This window comes from Cryptomeria japonica, chromosome 6 (assembly GCF_030272615.1).
Source record: "Cryptomeria japonica chromosome 6, Sugi_1.0, whole genome shotgun sequence".
In the NCBI taxonomy this organism is placed as follows: domain Eukaryota; kingdom Viridiplantae; phylum Streptophyta; class Pinopsida; order Cupressales; family Cupressaceae; genus Cryptomeria; species Cryptomeria japonica.
Window position 1 is genome coordinate 426,781,525 of NC_081410.1, and position 13,341 is coordinate 426,794,865.

The 13,341-nt window shown below is 37.2% G+C and overlaps 1 protein-coding gene across 1 annotated transcript in view; it reads left to right on the plus strand.

The window, feature by feature from the left end:
• The first annotated feature begins 10,939 nt into the window (after positions 1 to 10,939).
• The window catches only part of LOC131043029 (exocyst complex component EXO84B), a 55,132-nt gene continuing 52,730 nt past the window's right edge, over positions 10,940 to 13,341 (plus strand). The window contains exon 1 of the mRNA XM_057976392.2: positions 10,940 to 11,890. Coding sequence (XP_057832375.2) covers positions 11,714 to 11,890 — 177 coding nt within the window. The 5' untranslated portion in view covers positions 10,940 to 11,713. The remainder of the gene's footprint in view (positions 11,891 to 13,341) is intronic.

Consider the following 13,341-nt stretch of genomic DNA (forward strand, 5'->3'; position numbering starts at 1 on the left):
AGTAATAAGTCAGTCGTTCACCTGGGTCTACATCAGAGAGATATTAAGAAAAGCACTTCAGAGAAGAGCTCAGAGGTCGACAGAAAGAAGGATCTGGATAAGATCAAATTGATGGGGGAGAATTTGGTCGAGTCAGGATTAGTGAAGACTTTGGATTCACACTTCTCCAACCCTCCTAAACGATTGTGCTTTCATGGAATGTAAGGGGCTTGAACAACGACCCTAGACAAAAAGTTGTTCAGGATTTGATCAGGAATCATTCACCTGATGTCCTTTTCTTGCAAGAAACTAAACTTTCAATGGAGAGTATGATGGGTCTTGTGCCAAAGTTGTGGGGGCGAGGTGAGGGTCAGTGTGTTGGCGCAGCTGGTTCCTCGGGAGGGGTGGCCTGCCTTTGGAACCCTTTAAGGTTCCACCCTGTCTGGTGGGTTGCTTCTAGATCCTCATTATCCGGGGTGCTATCTAGTCTTGAGACTGGGGAATTCATCTTGTTTTTGAATATCTATGCTCCCACTGATTTTTAGGGTAAGCAAGGCTTATGGTCTCATGTTTTAGGTATGTGAAGCTTGGCCCTCTTTTACCCTTGGATTATGGCGGGAGACTTCAATGCCATCCTGGAGTTGAGTGAAAAGAAGGGGGGTGTAATGTGGTTGGAACCTTCTTCTTTCCTTTTCCAAGATAGTATCTCCTTGCTGCAGCTAGTTGACATCAAGCCTAGCAATGGTTTGTTCACTTGGAACAACAGGAGGGTGGGAGAGAATTGGATTGCTGAAGGACTGGATCGTTTTCTGGTTTCCTATTTTTGGATCGGTGGGGGGTGGTCCACAAGTTCTGAGATTCTTGACTGGAGAGGGTCGGATCACTAGCCCATCAAGCTGGTTTCATCTTCGGCTCGGGTTGCCTGTTCGCCTTCATTCAAATTCCAACTTATGTGGCTTTGGGACCCTTCTTTGCAGGTCCTTGTTGCGGACTGGTGGAGGAAAGGGAGGTCGGCCTTTGGCACTGCCATGTACTCTTTTGCCAAGCAGCTGTAATTTGTAAAGCTTCAGCTTAAACTGTGGAACCAACAAGGCTTCGGGAATATTTTTTATGAGAAGAAAGCTACTCAAATTGCACTTAATGAGATCACCAGGGAAATTAGGGAGCATGGGTTGTCTGAGGATCTACTTAGAGAGGAAGACATGGTTGTCAAGATGGTAGAGGAATGGGAGCTTCAGGAAGAAATATATTGGAAGCAAAGAGCTCGTATTGACTGGCTAAAGGAGGGGGACAAGAACACTGATTTCTTCTTCAACTTAGTGAAAGCAAGAAGACACGGAAATTCCATTCCTGTTCTGGTTAATGACAGAGGGGAGCAGTGCTTATCCATGCAGGAGATGTTTAGGGAGTCTCTCCAGTTTTTCCAGTCCCTCTTTAGGGAGGATTCTCAGGGGGAAACAGTGGAGGAGAATTTGGTTCTGGATTGCATCCCTTCTCTTGTCTCGAGGGAGATGAATGAGAAGCTTTTGTATCCTATTTTGCTGGAGGAACTTGAGAGGATAGTCTTCCACATGAGGAAAGGAAAGGCTCCTGGACTGGATGGGTTCCCCGTTGAATTCTTTCAAGAGTTCTGGGATATAATTAAGTTGGATTTATTGGAAGTAGTCCAGGAGTCCCAGAGGAATAAACAGATGCTTAGGGCATTGAATGCGACCTTCATTTCTCTAATCCCCAAGTGTGCAGGGGTTGACCGGTTAGGCCAGTTTCACCCGATTTCCCTCTGCAATGTGATTTATAAGATCATCTCGAAGCTGATAGCGAATAGATTGAAGAAGTGTTTGGGGAGTGTTATTTCTGAGGAGTAGAGTGGGTTTGTGGAAGGGTGCCAAATTCTGGATGGGGTGGTCATTGCTATGGAGACCATTCATTCTATGGCAACCTCCAAGGAAAAAGCTATGTTTATCAAGCTGGACATGGCAAAGGCGTATGATAGAGTCTGGTGGTCCTTCCTTCAGAAGATCCTCAGGGCTTTTGGTTTTGCGGACGAGTGGATCCAGTGGGTCATGAGTTGTGTTACGTCCACCTCTTTTTCTGTGCTTATCAATGGAGACCATACCGAGCTGTTTGGTGCCTCTAGGGGTCTCTGCCAGGGAGATCCCCTCTCCCCTTATTTATTCATTCTTCTTGCTGAGGGTCTGGGGAGGCTGATTAAGCATAATGTGGGTTGGGGTTCTATTCAGGGTTGGAGATGGGGTAATGAATTGCAGCAGCAGTCTCACTTGTAGTTTGTGGATGATACAACCCTTATGGGGCTAGCGCGGATCAATGAAGCTACGAATCTGCGGAAGGTTCTGGATGTTTATCTTGCAGCTTTAGGCCAGATGATCAACGAGGATAAATCTTCTATCCTCTTTTTCAACACTCCTGAGTCTTTCCAAAGGAGGATTGCTCTTATCTTGAGATTCCAAGTTGGCTCCCTGCCCTTGAAGTATTTGGGTATCCCTATTTCTCCTGGCAATCCCCCTTGGGAGTTGTGGCAGGGGATCTTGGATAAATTCCACTCCAAGGTTGAACACTGGACTCATAGATGGTTATCCTTTGCAGGGAGGGTTCTACTGATTTAGTCGGTGGTCCAGGCTCTCCTGATCTATCGATGTATGCTTTAGGTGGCTCCTAAGTGGTTCTTGAAGGGGTTGGACTCTTTGGCTAGGAAATTTTTATGGGCAGGTAATCTCGCCTCTTCCAAATGGAGCCTGGTCAACTGGGACCTGGTATGTACCCCAAAGCAGTCCGGGGGGCTTGGGTTAAGGCAGTTTATTCTTTTTGGGGAGACTCTTGCAGCTAAATTATACTGGAGGTGGTGTGTTGAGCAGGACCGAGGCTGGGCCAGGATTTTGGCCAACAAATATATGCAGAGGATTTCGATGGAGGAAATCCCTAAATATCTGCTAGAAGGGAAGGGCTCATCTATCTGGTACACTCTCAAGAGGGGAGCTTCTCTCATTAAGGCGGGGCTTTTTGGGATTTGCAGAAGGGGGGAAGAGGTTCTTTTTTGGAATGATTCTTGGGATGGATACCCTCCCATCCTTGATCAGTTCCTTAACCTTGGAAACTTGGGCTAGAGGTTCTTGGAAGCTGGATGATCAAGGGTTAGTGACTTTAAGGCTGTCTATAGGTGCGGTCGGCTAGATCTAGAGTGGTGGAAGACTCCTAATGAATGCCTGGTTGTTGGGATGGAGGAAGAGTGTGCAGAGTTGCAGGGCATTTTGGCGAATAGACACTGTAGCTCCCTTAAGGGTAGGGATGGGCTAGCGTGGTCTCCAAATCCTAAGGGCATTTTTTCTGTGGCTAGTGGTTGTCGGGAACTGTTGAGACAAAGACTTGAGGGAGGAGAAGTGAACTGGTGGAAACAGGTGTGGAATAATGCTTCTTGGCCGAAGTGTAATTGCTTTGTCTGGACTTTGGCTTGGAATAGGTGTCTAACTTGGGACAATATCCGCAAGCGGGGATTCTTGGGGCCTTCTATTTGTGTTTTGTGTGGTAATGGAGAGGAAGACTCCTCACTTCTGTTCTTTAGATGCCCCTTCTCTATGCTTATCTGGCACTATTGGTGGGGGGTGTGGAAGCATCCTTGTGTCCATGCGGATTCTCTGGTAGAGTTTTGGAGCAGTTTGGGCAGACCTCCTATTCCGTCCTCCTTCCTCCAGATGGTCTGGTATATTGGGCCTATCTTCATTCTGTGGCAAATTTGGCTCGAAAGGAACATGAGGATTTTTCGGGAGGCCAAACTGTTTGTTCAACAAGTTTGGAATAAGATCACTGCTATGATTCGGGAGACAGTGGAAGCTAAATGTGGGGTAAACTTCCCGTTGGGTAGAGATGAGGCGGATGTTGTGAGTAGGCTTGGCTTGCAGGAGTTGTCTCCTGCCTCTGCTTGTGTCAGGAAAGGTAGACGGGCTATGAAGAAGGTGCAAAGGATTGGAAGGTGGGCACCCCCTCAGGATGGGTATATCAAGATCAACACTGATGGCTCTTCTAGAGGTAACCCAGGCCCGACTGGGGTAGGGGGTGTTGGCAGGAATAGTACGGGGGAGGTTGTTTTCTTCTTTTCGGTGCATAAAGGGTGTCAGTCTAATAATTTTATGGAGGGTTTTGTGATTCTTTATGCACTTGAGTGGGCTTTGGAGTGGGGTTTTAGGAAGGTGATTTGTGAATCAGATTCACAAATTGTTGTTAATTTGTTGTCTAATCAGAAGGTGAGTGGGATTCAGTGGCAGTTGGCAGGTATTGTTCAACAGATTCTCCAAATTAGCTCCTTGATGGAGCAAGTGTCCTTTATTTATATTCCTCGCGAATGGAATGGAGTGGCTGACTGTTTGGCCAAGTGGGCCTCAGATCATGATAGTGAGTGGAAAGTGGAAGGCTAGGAGAATCTCTCTGGGGATTACTGTTAGGAATTGCAGAAGATTATCACTAAGGACACGTATGACTTTGAAGCTGGTTGATCTGGGGCTGGGTTGGTAGTTTTTTTCTGGGGCTGGGTTGGTAGTTTTTCTCTGGGGCCTTGGGCCTCTGATTCTTTTTTGTAATGCTTTTTTCTGATTCTCAATAAAGTTTTTACCCTTTTTCAAAAAAAACAAAACTATATGTTAGATTTGAAAAATGTGTAAAATATAAATACTAAGGTTAACCCAAAGGTGGGCAAAAGAAAATATTTAACAATAAAGCACACAAATCTTAGGAGGAAGATAGATCAATGAAGCATAAGAACATATGAGTTAGATTAAATTTTAAAATGGCATGGAACCTGCAAAATAACAAAATTGAAAACCTTATGGTTAGTTTAGAAACCCTAAAGAAATGATAGGTTATGGGTAGGATTAATTGGTTCACCAAATTAAAAAAGAAAATAAAGTTTTTAATGTTTACTTGTAGCTTATTCAAATTAAATACATCCACATGAGCATATTTAAGTTAGACTAAATAAAAATGAATTAGATGTTGATATTCTAGTTTTACAATAAACAATAAATATAAAATTTTCAACTCTACTTACCTCAATAACTAATGAATGTCAAATGAATAAGGTCCTAAAATTTGTGTTGTTGTAAAACCCTAGAAAGAAGTGCCTCTTATTATGACTATTTGAAATTTTATAATGGATATTTCCCCCATCAAAGGATGAATTCACAAGTTTGAGACAATTTCATCATTGTAGATTTTTCCTTGTGCACTAGATTCATCTTGACATTTTATAAAATCACGCTCTATAATTTCTCATAATGTGTAGTTGTTTGCTTTCTTTTTTGAGAACCAAAGATTGGTAGTATTGATGAATACCTCATTATATAGTTGTATGACCAAGCTACGAGGAGATTATGCCTTAATCAACTGCTTGAAATTGAATAATATTGAAAGCAATTGGCAAGTGCCTAAGATATGCATTATTTATCCATTTTATAGAACCAAATTGAAATGTGTTGCTATTAATTATTCTAATACTCTAAAATGATGTACTTTTGAATTCTTATAGGACATGAATAGAATGAATGTATAAAATATATATAAATATTTCCATATAGCCTCAAAGTGGAAGGGCAATGGGTAATCCTTGACCAAATTTGAATTTTAAATTTTAAATTAGAAGGAAAAAAATATAATTGTAAGGTCAACCTCGTGTTTGTGTACTTGTCTTGGAATGGAATGATGATCACATCTAGGTGATACATTGTTAGATGGAGGTAGGTGCATATATACATGCAATAAATAGACATATAAGACAAATATGTAAGAGTGTATAACTAGATAAAAGAGTACTTAGATATGCATAGATGCAAATGGATGAATAGACTAAAGAAACGAGTCCAACTCCACATAACTAGATAAAAGAGTACTTAGATATGCATAGATGTAAATGGATGGATAGACTAAAGAAATGAGTCCAACTCCATATAACATTATGCTTATTTTCATTGTATACATATATTAAGACACTATTTAACAATAAATACAAAACCAAATAAAAAATAACAAAAATATACAAATTTCACCATATCATTTATCAAAATAAAACAAGGTAGCATTGCTACTAAGTTCCTGCTAAATGTTGGTAGGATGATTTTGTTTCTTGATATGTAGAAAAATGGAGTAAGACATAGAATAATTGACTTTTTTTAGTTAACTTATATTTAGCATTCTTTTACCCTCAACACTTTAAGTTCTTGGATTCTTGATTGTGCTCCACAAAATATTTTGATTAAGTTGAACAAAAAATTACATTCTTCATATACAATGGATTGATTTTTAAATATTTTGGTGTAGCTTACCTATGTTGAACAATGTGTGATATTCTGGCCCGACTATGGCTCAAACCCCTGTCCTACTGTAATCTAACTTCACAAAATTATGAAAAATGTATTGAAGTTTTAGTCATTGTCTTTGTATAAGATATAATATGTAAATAAATTGGTAAAATCAGATGGCTTGATGGACACCAAAATATTTTGACTAGACATAGTATTAAAACAACTTTAACAAAAATATGTTGGTTGTGGGTTTAACATAATCCAATTTGAAATTTTTTGCATAGTACTTCCCTTACAATTTATCGTGTCACCTAAACTTCTTATTTATCAAATAAATTTTTCCCTTATTTTCCTTTCAATTCTTTAAGGATAGGATCAACAAATGCTTTGTTATTACTTAAAGAAATGACATAATAAAATACTGAAAGATATAATAGTACATTGAATAACTGTTAATAATAAGTTATTATATAATTAGTCACCCTTCTAATTATTGGACAATTAACATAACATCCTCACCATCATCAAATCATTCAAATAACTTTATTACAAAATGTAACTTTTATTTTCCCACACAAAAGCTTGCTATTAAGCAAGCAATAGAAGAAATCATGTTAGAGCCCATTTTATACTCCCAAAACAAAAATATTGTAATATTTTTTTGCATATGAAAATTTCATGTAACGTCATTGGTTAAAAACATACGAATTAATATGTTAAAAAAATGCGAACTAAAAATTCTTCTCTAATTATACAATTATAATCAAACACATGCCAATATTTTGGTGAAGTTGTATTCTCTATATTATTTAGCCATAATCAAAGCAGGTAAAAAAATATTTATTGCAATTTTCACCCTTCTACATGATTTTTTTAAAAACTAACCTATTCTAATTTTTGTATAACATGGGTTCAATCCAGGACAAAGTAGAGAAAATTCAATCATACTGGACAACAAATTATTTTTTTGGTTTTTATCATTTTTTTTCATTACTAAACTATAAATTATAATTTTGGCATATACCTTTTGTCTGCAACAAAATAGACGACAATAAAGATTGTTGCAATGTTTTTATGCCTTTAATAAAATATACAACACTTAAAAAATGGTCTTCTAAGGAGGCTATATTGTGATGTGAAACCTAGAGTCTTAACATTGAAGTTACAAAAATATAATTTTGTATGACTTCTAATTGCATGTGGTTTACATTGATACGAAACACAAATCAAACATTGTTTTATATTTATATAATTTAGCTTGCCATCATAATTAAAAAATGACCCATTCTAAGAACAACCTTCCAGATATTTAACAAAATACGTAGTGACATTTATAATCAAGAAATACCTCATCTTCACTCTTATACTCATGACACTAGTTGTAGTGATAATCACAAATATTGTCTATGAATCAAACATATAATACTGGAGCTTATTTTTATAGTTCAACAAATTATCAAAACCTTAACACATAGAGAACGACTCGGAGATGAGTATAAGACTGCACATTTAAAGTGGAGTTTGCAAAAGAATTTACAAAGGAACTGTGCTGTGTGTCTGTGGGAATGGATAAATAGTCTTGAAGGAAGCTACTCCCAGTGCCATAATAGTTGAAACACCTAATTTCAAATGAGTTACAACATTCATCACTCAAATCAAATGGCCTAAAAAAGATTCTTATTATGAAGATCTTGAAAATGCGGACCACTAATTCAAAGTTTTAAGTTTGAAAATCTAAGTCATAAAATTGCAAGCAAGTCAAATGAAAGGAAGAAGCCTTCGATACTTTGGGTCCCGAAGTGCTTCCTAGACCGGAAGGCAAAATCCTAAAATTTGTTGCCATGGACTAGAGCAATTTGTTACATTACTAAAAACCCTAACCAACTTAAGCACGAAAGTTAAGAAAGAATTAATCAAAAAGTTATATTTGTCGTGTACAGCTATTATAAGTTATTTTAATTTTGTAAATAAATATTCTATATATTATAATGCTCTAGACGATTATAAATAAACTTAATAAATCCTATTTTTCTATGTTGTGTGGAATTTGAAAAAGGATCATCCAAAAAGAGTGCACAAAGAACAAAAAGGTGAAAAAAAGAGCTACACAGTGTAAAACAAAAATAAATTTGTCAAATTATAAGGTGTTATAAATTAAATCTGTAATTTTCAAAAATTACATATTTGTATCAAATCATTGTTCCACAAACAAAATGTAAGTCTTAAAATAACAAGATCTAAACCAAGAGAGCTAAATATTTGCAATTCTTCATTCCCCAATTTGAGAATAAAATTATTTTAAATGAGTCTTTGTGGCAAACATTCCTGACAAATTCGTACGCCCTTATTCTACTTGTGATTTCTGTACTTTATGGTGGTGGTCTTCTTAAGCCATCTCCTTTGTTTCTTCTCCTTTTCAGATCAACAAAACTTAATATGCAATGAAGTACAATATGGGAGAAATAAAAGAGAATCCTTTTGTTTTCTGCATAGAATTATCTGTAGTGTCATAAAATTGTGACCCTAGCAATTTTTAATCGCATTAGGGTCCTCACGCATGTGAGATCAAATCCCCTAGCCCGATCGGAGACCGAAGACTTCTCAACCCTCAGAATCTACTTCTCCCTTGGCCTCCACACCACCTTGTCTACACTCTGCCTTGGAGAAAGGGGTAGGTCCCTGCCCTATTTTGGGGCAGGACCCTTTCTTGAGCATGCATTGTAAGTTGTGTAGTGAGCAGGAAAACTTCCCTGATGTCGGCCTGTGACGAAAAATCACTTTCATTAACCCTAATTGACATTTATTTAAGTTGCATTTGCCCTCTCATTTGGAAAAGTTGGTCAAGTTGAAGAAGTTCAATAAGGTGAAAATTTGTGATCAAGCATTCAAGTGCATTCAAGCATTAAGCATCTCAAGTCTCCCTTCAAGGCTAGGTGTTGTATTCAAGTCAAGGATTCAACCATTGAAGAGGAGATTGATTCCAACATTCAATTCCACACAAGCATTTCTATCAACATTGCTATCACAACCTCCCCTGAGGTGATTTACATTACAGTCTTTCAGTTACATTTACTTGCAAGTACTTTCTTTCATTACTTGGTTAATTCCAAAATTAGGGTTTGACCTAAAGGCAAACCCCCAGTCCCAACCCATTTTCCTCTCTTTTTGGTGTGTAGGTTGCAGGTGTGCAACTGTACTTCGGATTCAGGCTCCATTTGCAGAGGCGGAAAAACCTTTTTCGTTTCGTGAATTTTTCGAAGGACCGTGTACATTCTCGCCACGGTCTGGGCAACTTTTCCTCAAATTCGTAGGGCAACTTCGTCTCGACATATTACTGCCAGTTCCATGTGCACAACTTCATCCCACGCTTCGATCTCAAGTTGTAATTAGTTCTTTGTCACTTTTGCACTACATAATTCAATCAATTCCTTTCCATTTCAAATAGGAAGAGGGGATCAACTTATCATTCCCATTTCATTCAGAATTATATCTTCTTCTTTGGAGGTTGAATCTAGTGAATTTTCCTCTCCTCTTCCAATGTAATAGGTGAAAAGTGTTTGAAGGGAAATCCATAGTGAAACACTCATCTCTCCTTGGAGGGAAATGGTAGTTTTCCTCTTGATCTCTCATTCACACATTTTTCACCCACCAATACATTTTGGTGACATTACATTATCATGATTAAAAATGACCTACAAACTCATCTAACATTTACCCTAATTTGAACTTAAAAAAGTAGTGCTCTTTAAAAAAAAAATTAAAGCACAAAATCCTATTTTTCTATACTGCATGGCATTTAGAAAATGGATATAAACACAAATTCTATGGAAAGAAATATGCAATTGATTTGCACTTTGCTTATAACTGGTTTGCTCTGTAACTGTACTAATGCTTTGTTTTCCGTTATGATTAATTTTGGGTTTTCTTTTACTTAAAATGATATTCAATTCTCATTTTAAGGAAACAATTATCTGTAACACATTAATCGTCCATATCGACTCAAATGCTTTCAACAAATCAAATTAATAATAATTAATTTTTCAAGTATGTTTGTTTAAAAAATTTGCATGTAAACTTTTAAAAAAATTAATATTTTTTTTTGCATATGAAAATTTCCTCTAACATCATTGATTAAAAACATACGAATTAATAACATGTTAAAAACAACACAATAGCTATAAAACTAATATTCTTACCTACAAGAAAACTCCATAACCACTATTGTTGACCAAAAAAATTTAATGACCATTCTCATTCAAGAAACCAATATACAACTTACTTGGACACCCTCAATTCCCTCTCCAAATTATCAGTAAGAGAGTATAAATAAAGTTTGGAGACCCAAAGATATGACAACCACTATAAATAAAATTTGGAGACCCAAATACATGACTACATTATCGTAACATCATTCTTAGCTTTCACTTGAAGAAACGAATCCAACAAATGATAAATAACAAGATAATGTGATAGTTGCCAACTAACATTGGTTGGAAGAAAGATTTTGGGGGAATTACAATGTAAATCTTGAAAATTAAAAAATAAATGTAGTGTTTTTTCAAAGGCAAGAGTCAAAGTTTACTTACCATACAATTCATTCTTATATAACTTATTCAAACTCCAAGACGTGTTGAAATTATCAAAATCGATGGCCAAAGCACTAATTCTTGACAAATCAATCGGAGTATTTGACAAGCAAACCTGCGCCGTCGATGTCGGATAAGCTGCACGCCACATAATATCTGAACCGAGGCACTTGACCCACCGATAACAAATACCAAAAAGGGCCCCCTCCAGCATCATCATTCATGCGGTCTGAAAAAGACTCAGGGCAGTTGAAAGCCACGGACACCAAAAACAAATTAAGAATCCTGCAATAATATTCCAATTCCCCACACTCTGCAAGAAAAATGGATGCAAGAAACAATCACGTCTTGTTATCATGGCAAATGAGGGTTAAAGGTTCGAGTCTCGCGGGGTCGCTCATTCCGTACGGACATTTAGCATGATCCGATCCAATATCCAGGTACGAATTCAGAATTTTCGTCTCCTAAAACCTTGAATTTAACCATCGAGACAAAATCAGTTGATGTAAGGCAAACAGGACAGAAAGAAACAGTGAAATCAGCAAATCTATCTAAATACGATTTACATTCGGGGGAATTGAACGATCAAAGAAAGATTAAGGGTTCTGTAGCTTTTTTTGGGGCATGCGCCTGGTTATTTAGGGATACTGGTGATTGGAGTCAGCGTAGGGTTTTTTTAACCCATAAATTCGATCAGCAGCCGGTGGATTGAACAGAAAAGGAAAAATTGCGTTTTGAAAGCATTTTTTGGGGTTCATCTTTTGTTATTTGGGATTGCAGTTATTTTTTTGATTGAGCGTAGGCTTGCTTATTACATCGAGGGATCGTTCAAATTGGATAAAAATGGGGTCGTTGAAGCCGTCTATGCGGTCCAGGACCTCGGCTCCGGCGGGAGCTGTGACTGCTAATGGCACCGTGAATGAAGACGGTGCTCTCTCTGACAAATTGAAATTGTTTAAAACGGATAATTTTGATGCGGATGGCTATGTTCAGCTGAAGTGCCAGTCCATGAATGAGAAGGTAATGGTTTTCATATTTTTTTGCTATGGTGTTTTCGTTTCATTGGATAAATTCCGGGACGGATGAATTTAGTAGTAGTGCTGGATGATTATTGAGCTTGGTTGGAGAGAGTAAGTAAGCGAACCTCCTCAAGAAGTCTTTTCTTTGGTCAAATTTTCACTCCTTAATATAAAAAGGTAGCTACACGCTTCAAATTGGACACTCAAAAGTATTTCCCTCGGCGAAAATTTTTCCAGCACCAATTTTAATTTTTTTTCTTATCAGAATAATTTAAAAACCTATTCAAGGGAACAATTTTCATATGAATTATCCTTGAATAATTCACATTTTGGTTACCTTCCTGCGTTTTTTATTTATATGGATTCGGAAGGCTCTCCACTTTTACATAATATGTGAGTCCCTTTTGTTTTCCACGTTGCAATTGTAATTTAGAATTTTGAATAATACACAGATCCTGAGTACCCTTGGAGAGGGGATAAAATTGTCGAGGAAAAACACAAAGAAATGAAGAAGCTAAAGCCTAATCTATATAAAATTATAATCCGTTCCTTTCTGCTGGCTGTTAAGACAGATTATCATAGACTTTTAAATTTAGTGAAATAGGGACAAGCAATATGTTGATACCTGATTCAATTCCTCAACTGACATCATGATAGCACCTGCTCTATAAGTAATCTGTTAATTAATATTCTGCTGAAGAAGGCGTCAATGATATCTGGCAGTCCTGCTTGAGAAAACTCTGTAAAAATCAGTGGAGGATCTCGACCTCCATCCAAATCACTGCTGTTAGAAATTGTATAGACATCATTGGCAGTAACAACGGCAACCTACCAAATATGTGAGCAAATCTTGTCTTCCTATCAGCAACGTTGTTTTTAAGATTTTTTTCCTCGTTAGCACAGTAGTTTCATCTTGTATATTTTGTGCAAATTATGACTTTTTTTTTGAATTATTATTAATATTTTATTACCAGAACCCAAACCCGAACCATCGATAATAGGGCTATATTGGGTTTCAAAGGACACGAATACATTTGATTTCAAAAAATAATGTTTCTTAAATGTTTTTCTGTTTCACCTCTTCTATTTACAATTCAAAAGCTGACATTTTATCAACTGAGTTATCATACTCTGATTTGTTTATAATTAATGTTTCACTAATGTTGAGGTTGGACGAGTGCTTTAGCATGTATGTGTAGAGCCGCACAATGACATTATTGCAGGTTAGAAACGATTAAACAAATATTTCAATGTATGAAAATTCTCATTAAGCTTTGAAGTAGTAATGTTATTTACAGGTCACATATGCATATTTCAAATATACAGCCAATGTAATATTAAAATATTTCTATTGTGAGAGGGTCATCATTGTGGTGCGTATGGAATCATTATGAGTTATCTAACAATTTGAGCTTTGGAATCTTTCAATTCACAGGAGGAATCTGGTTCTGC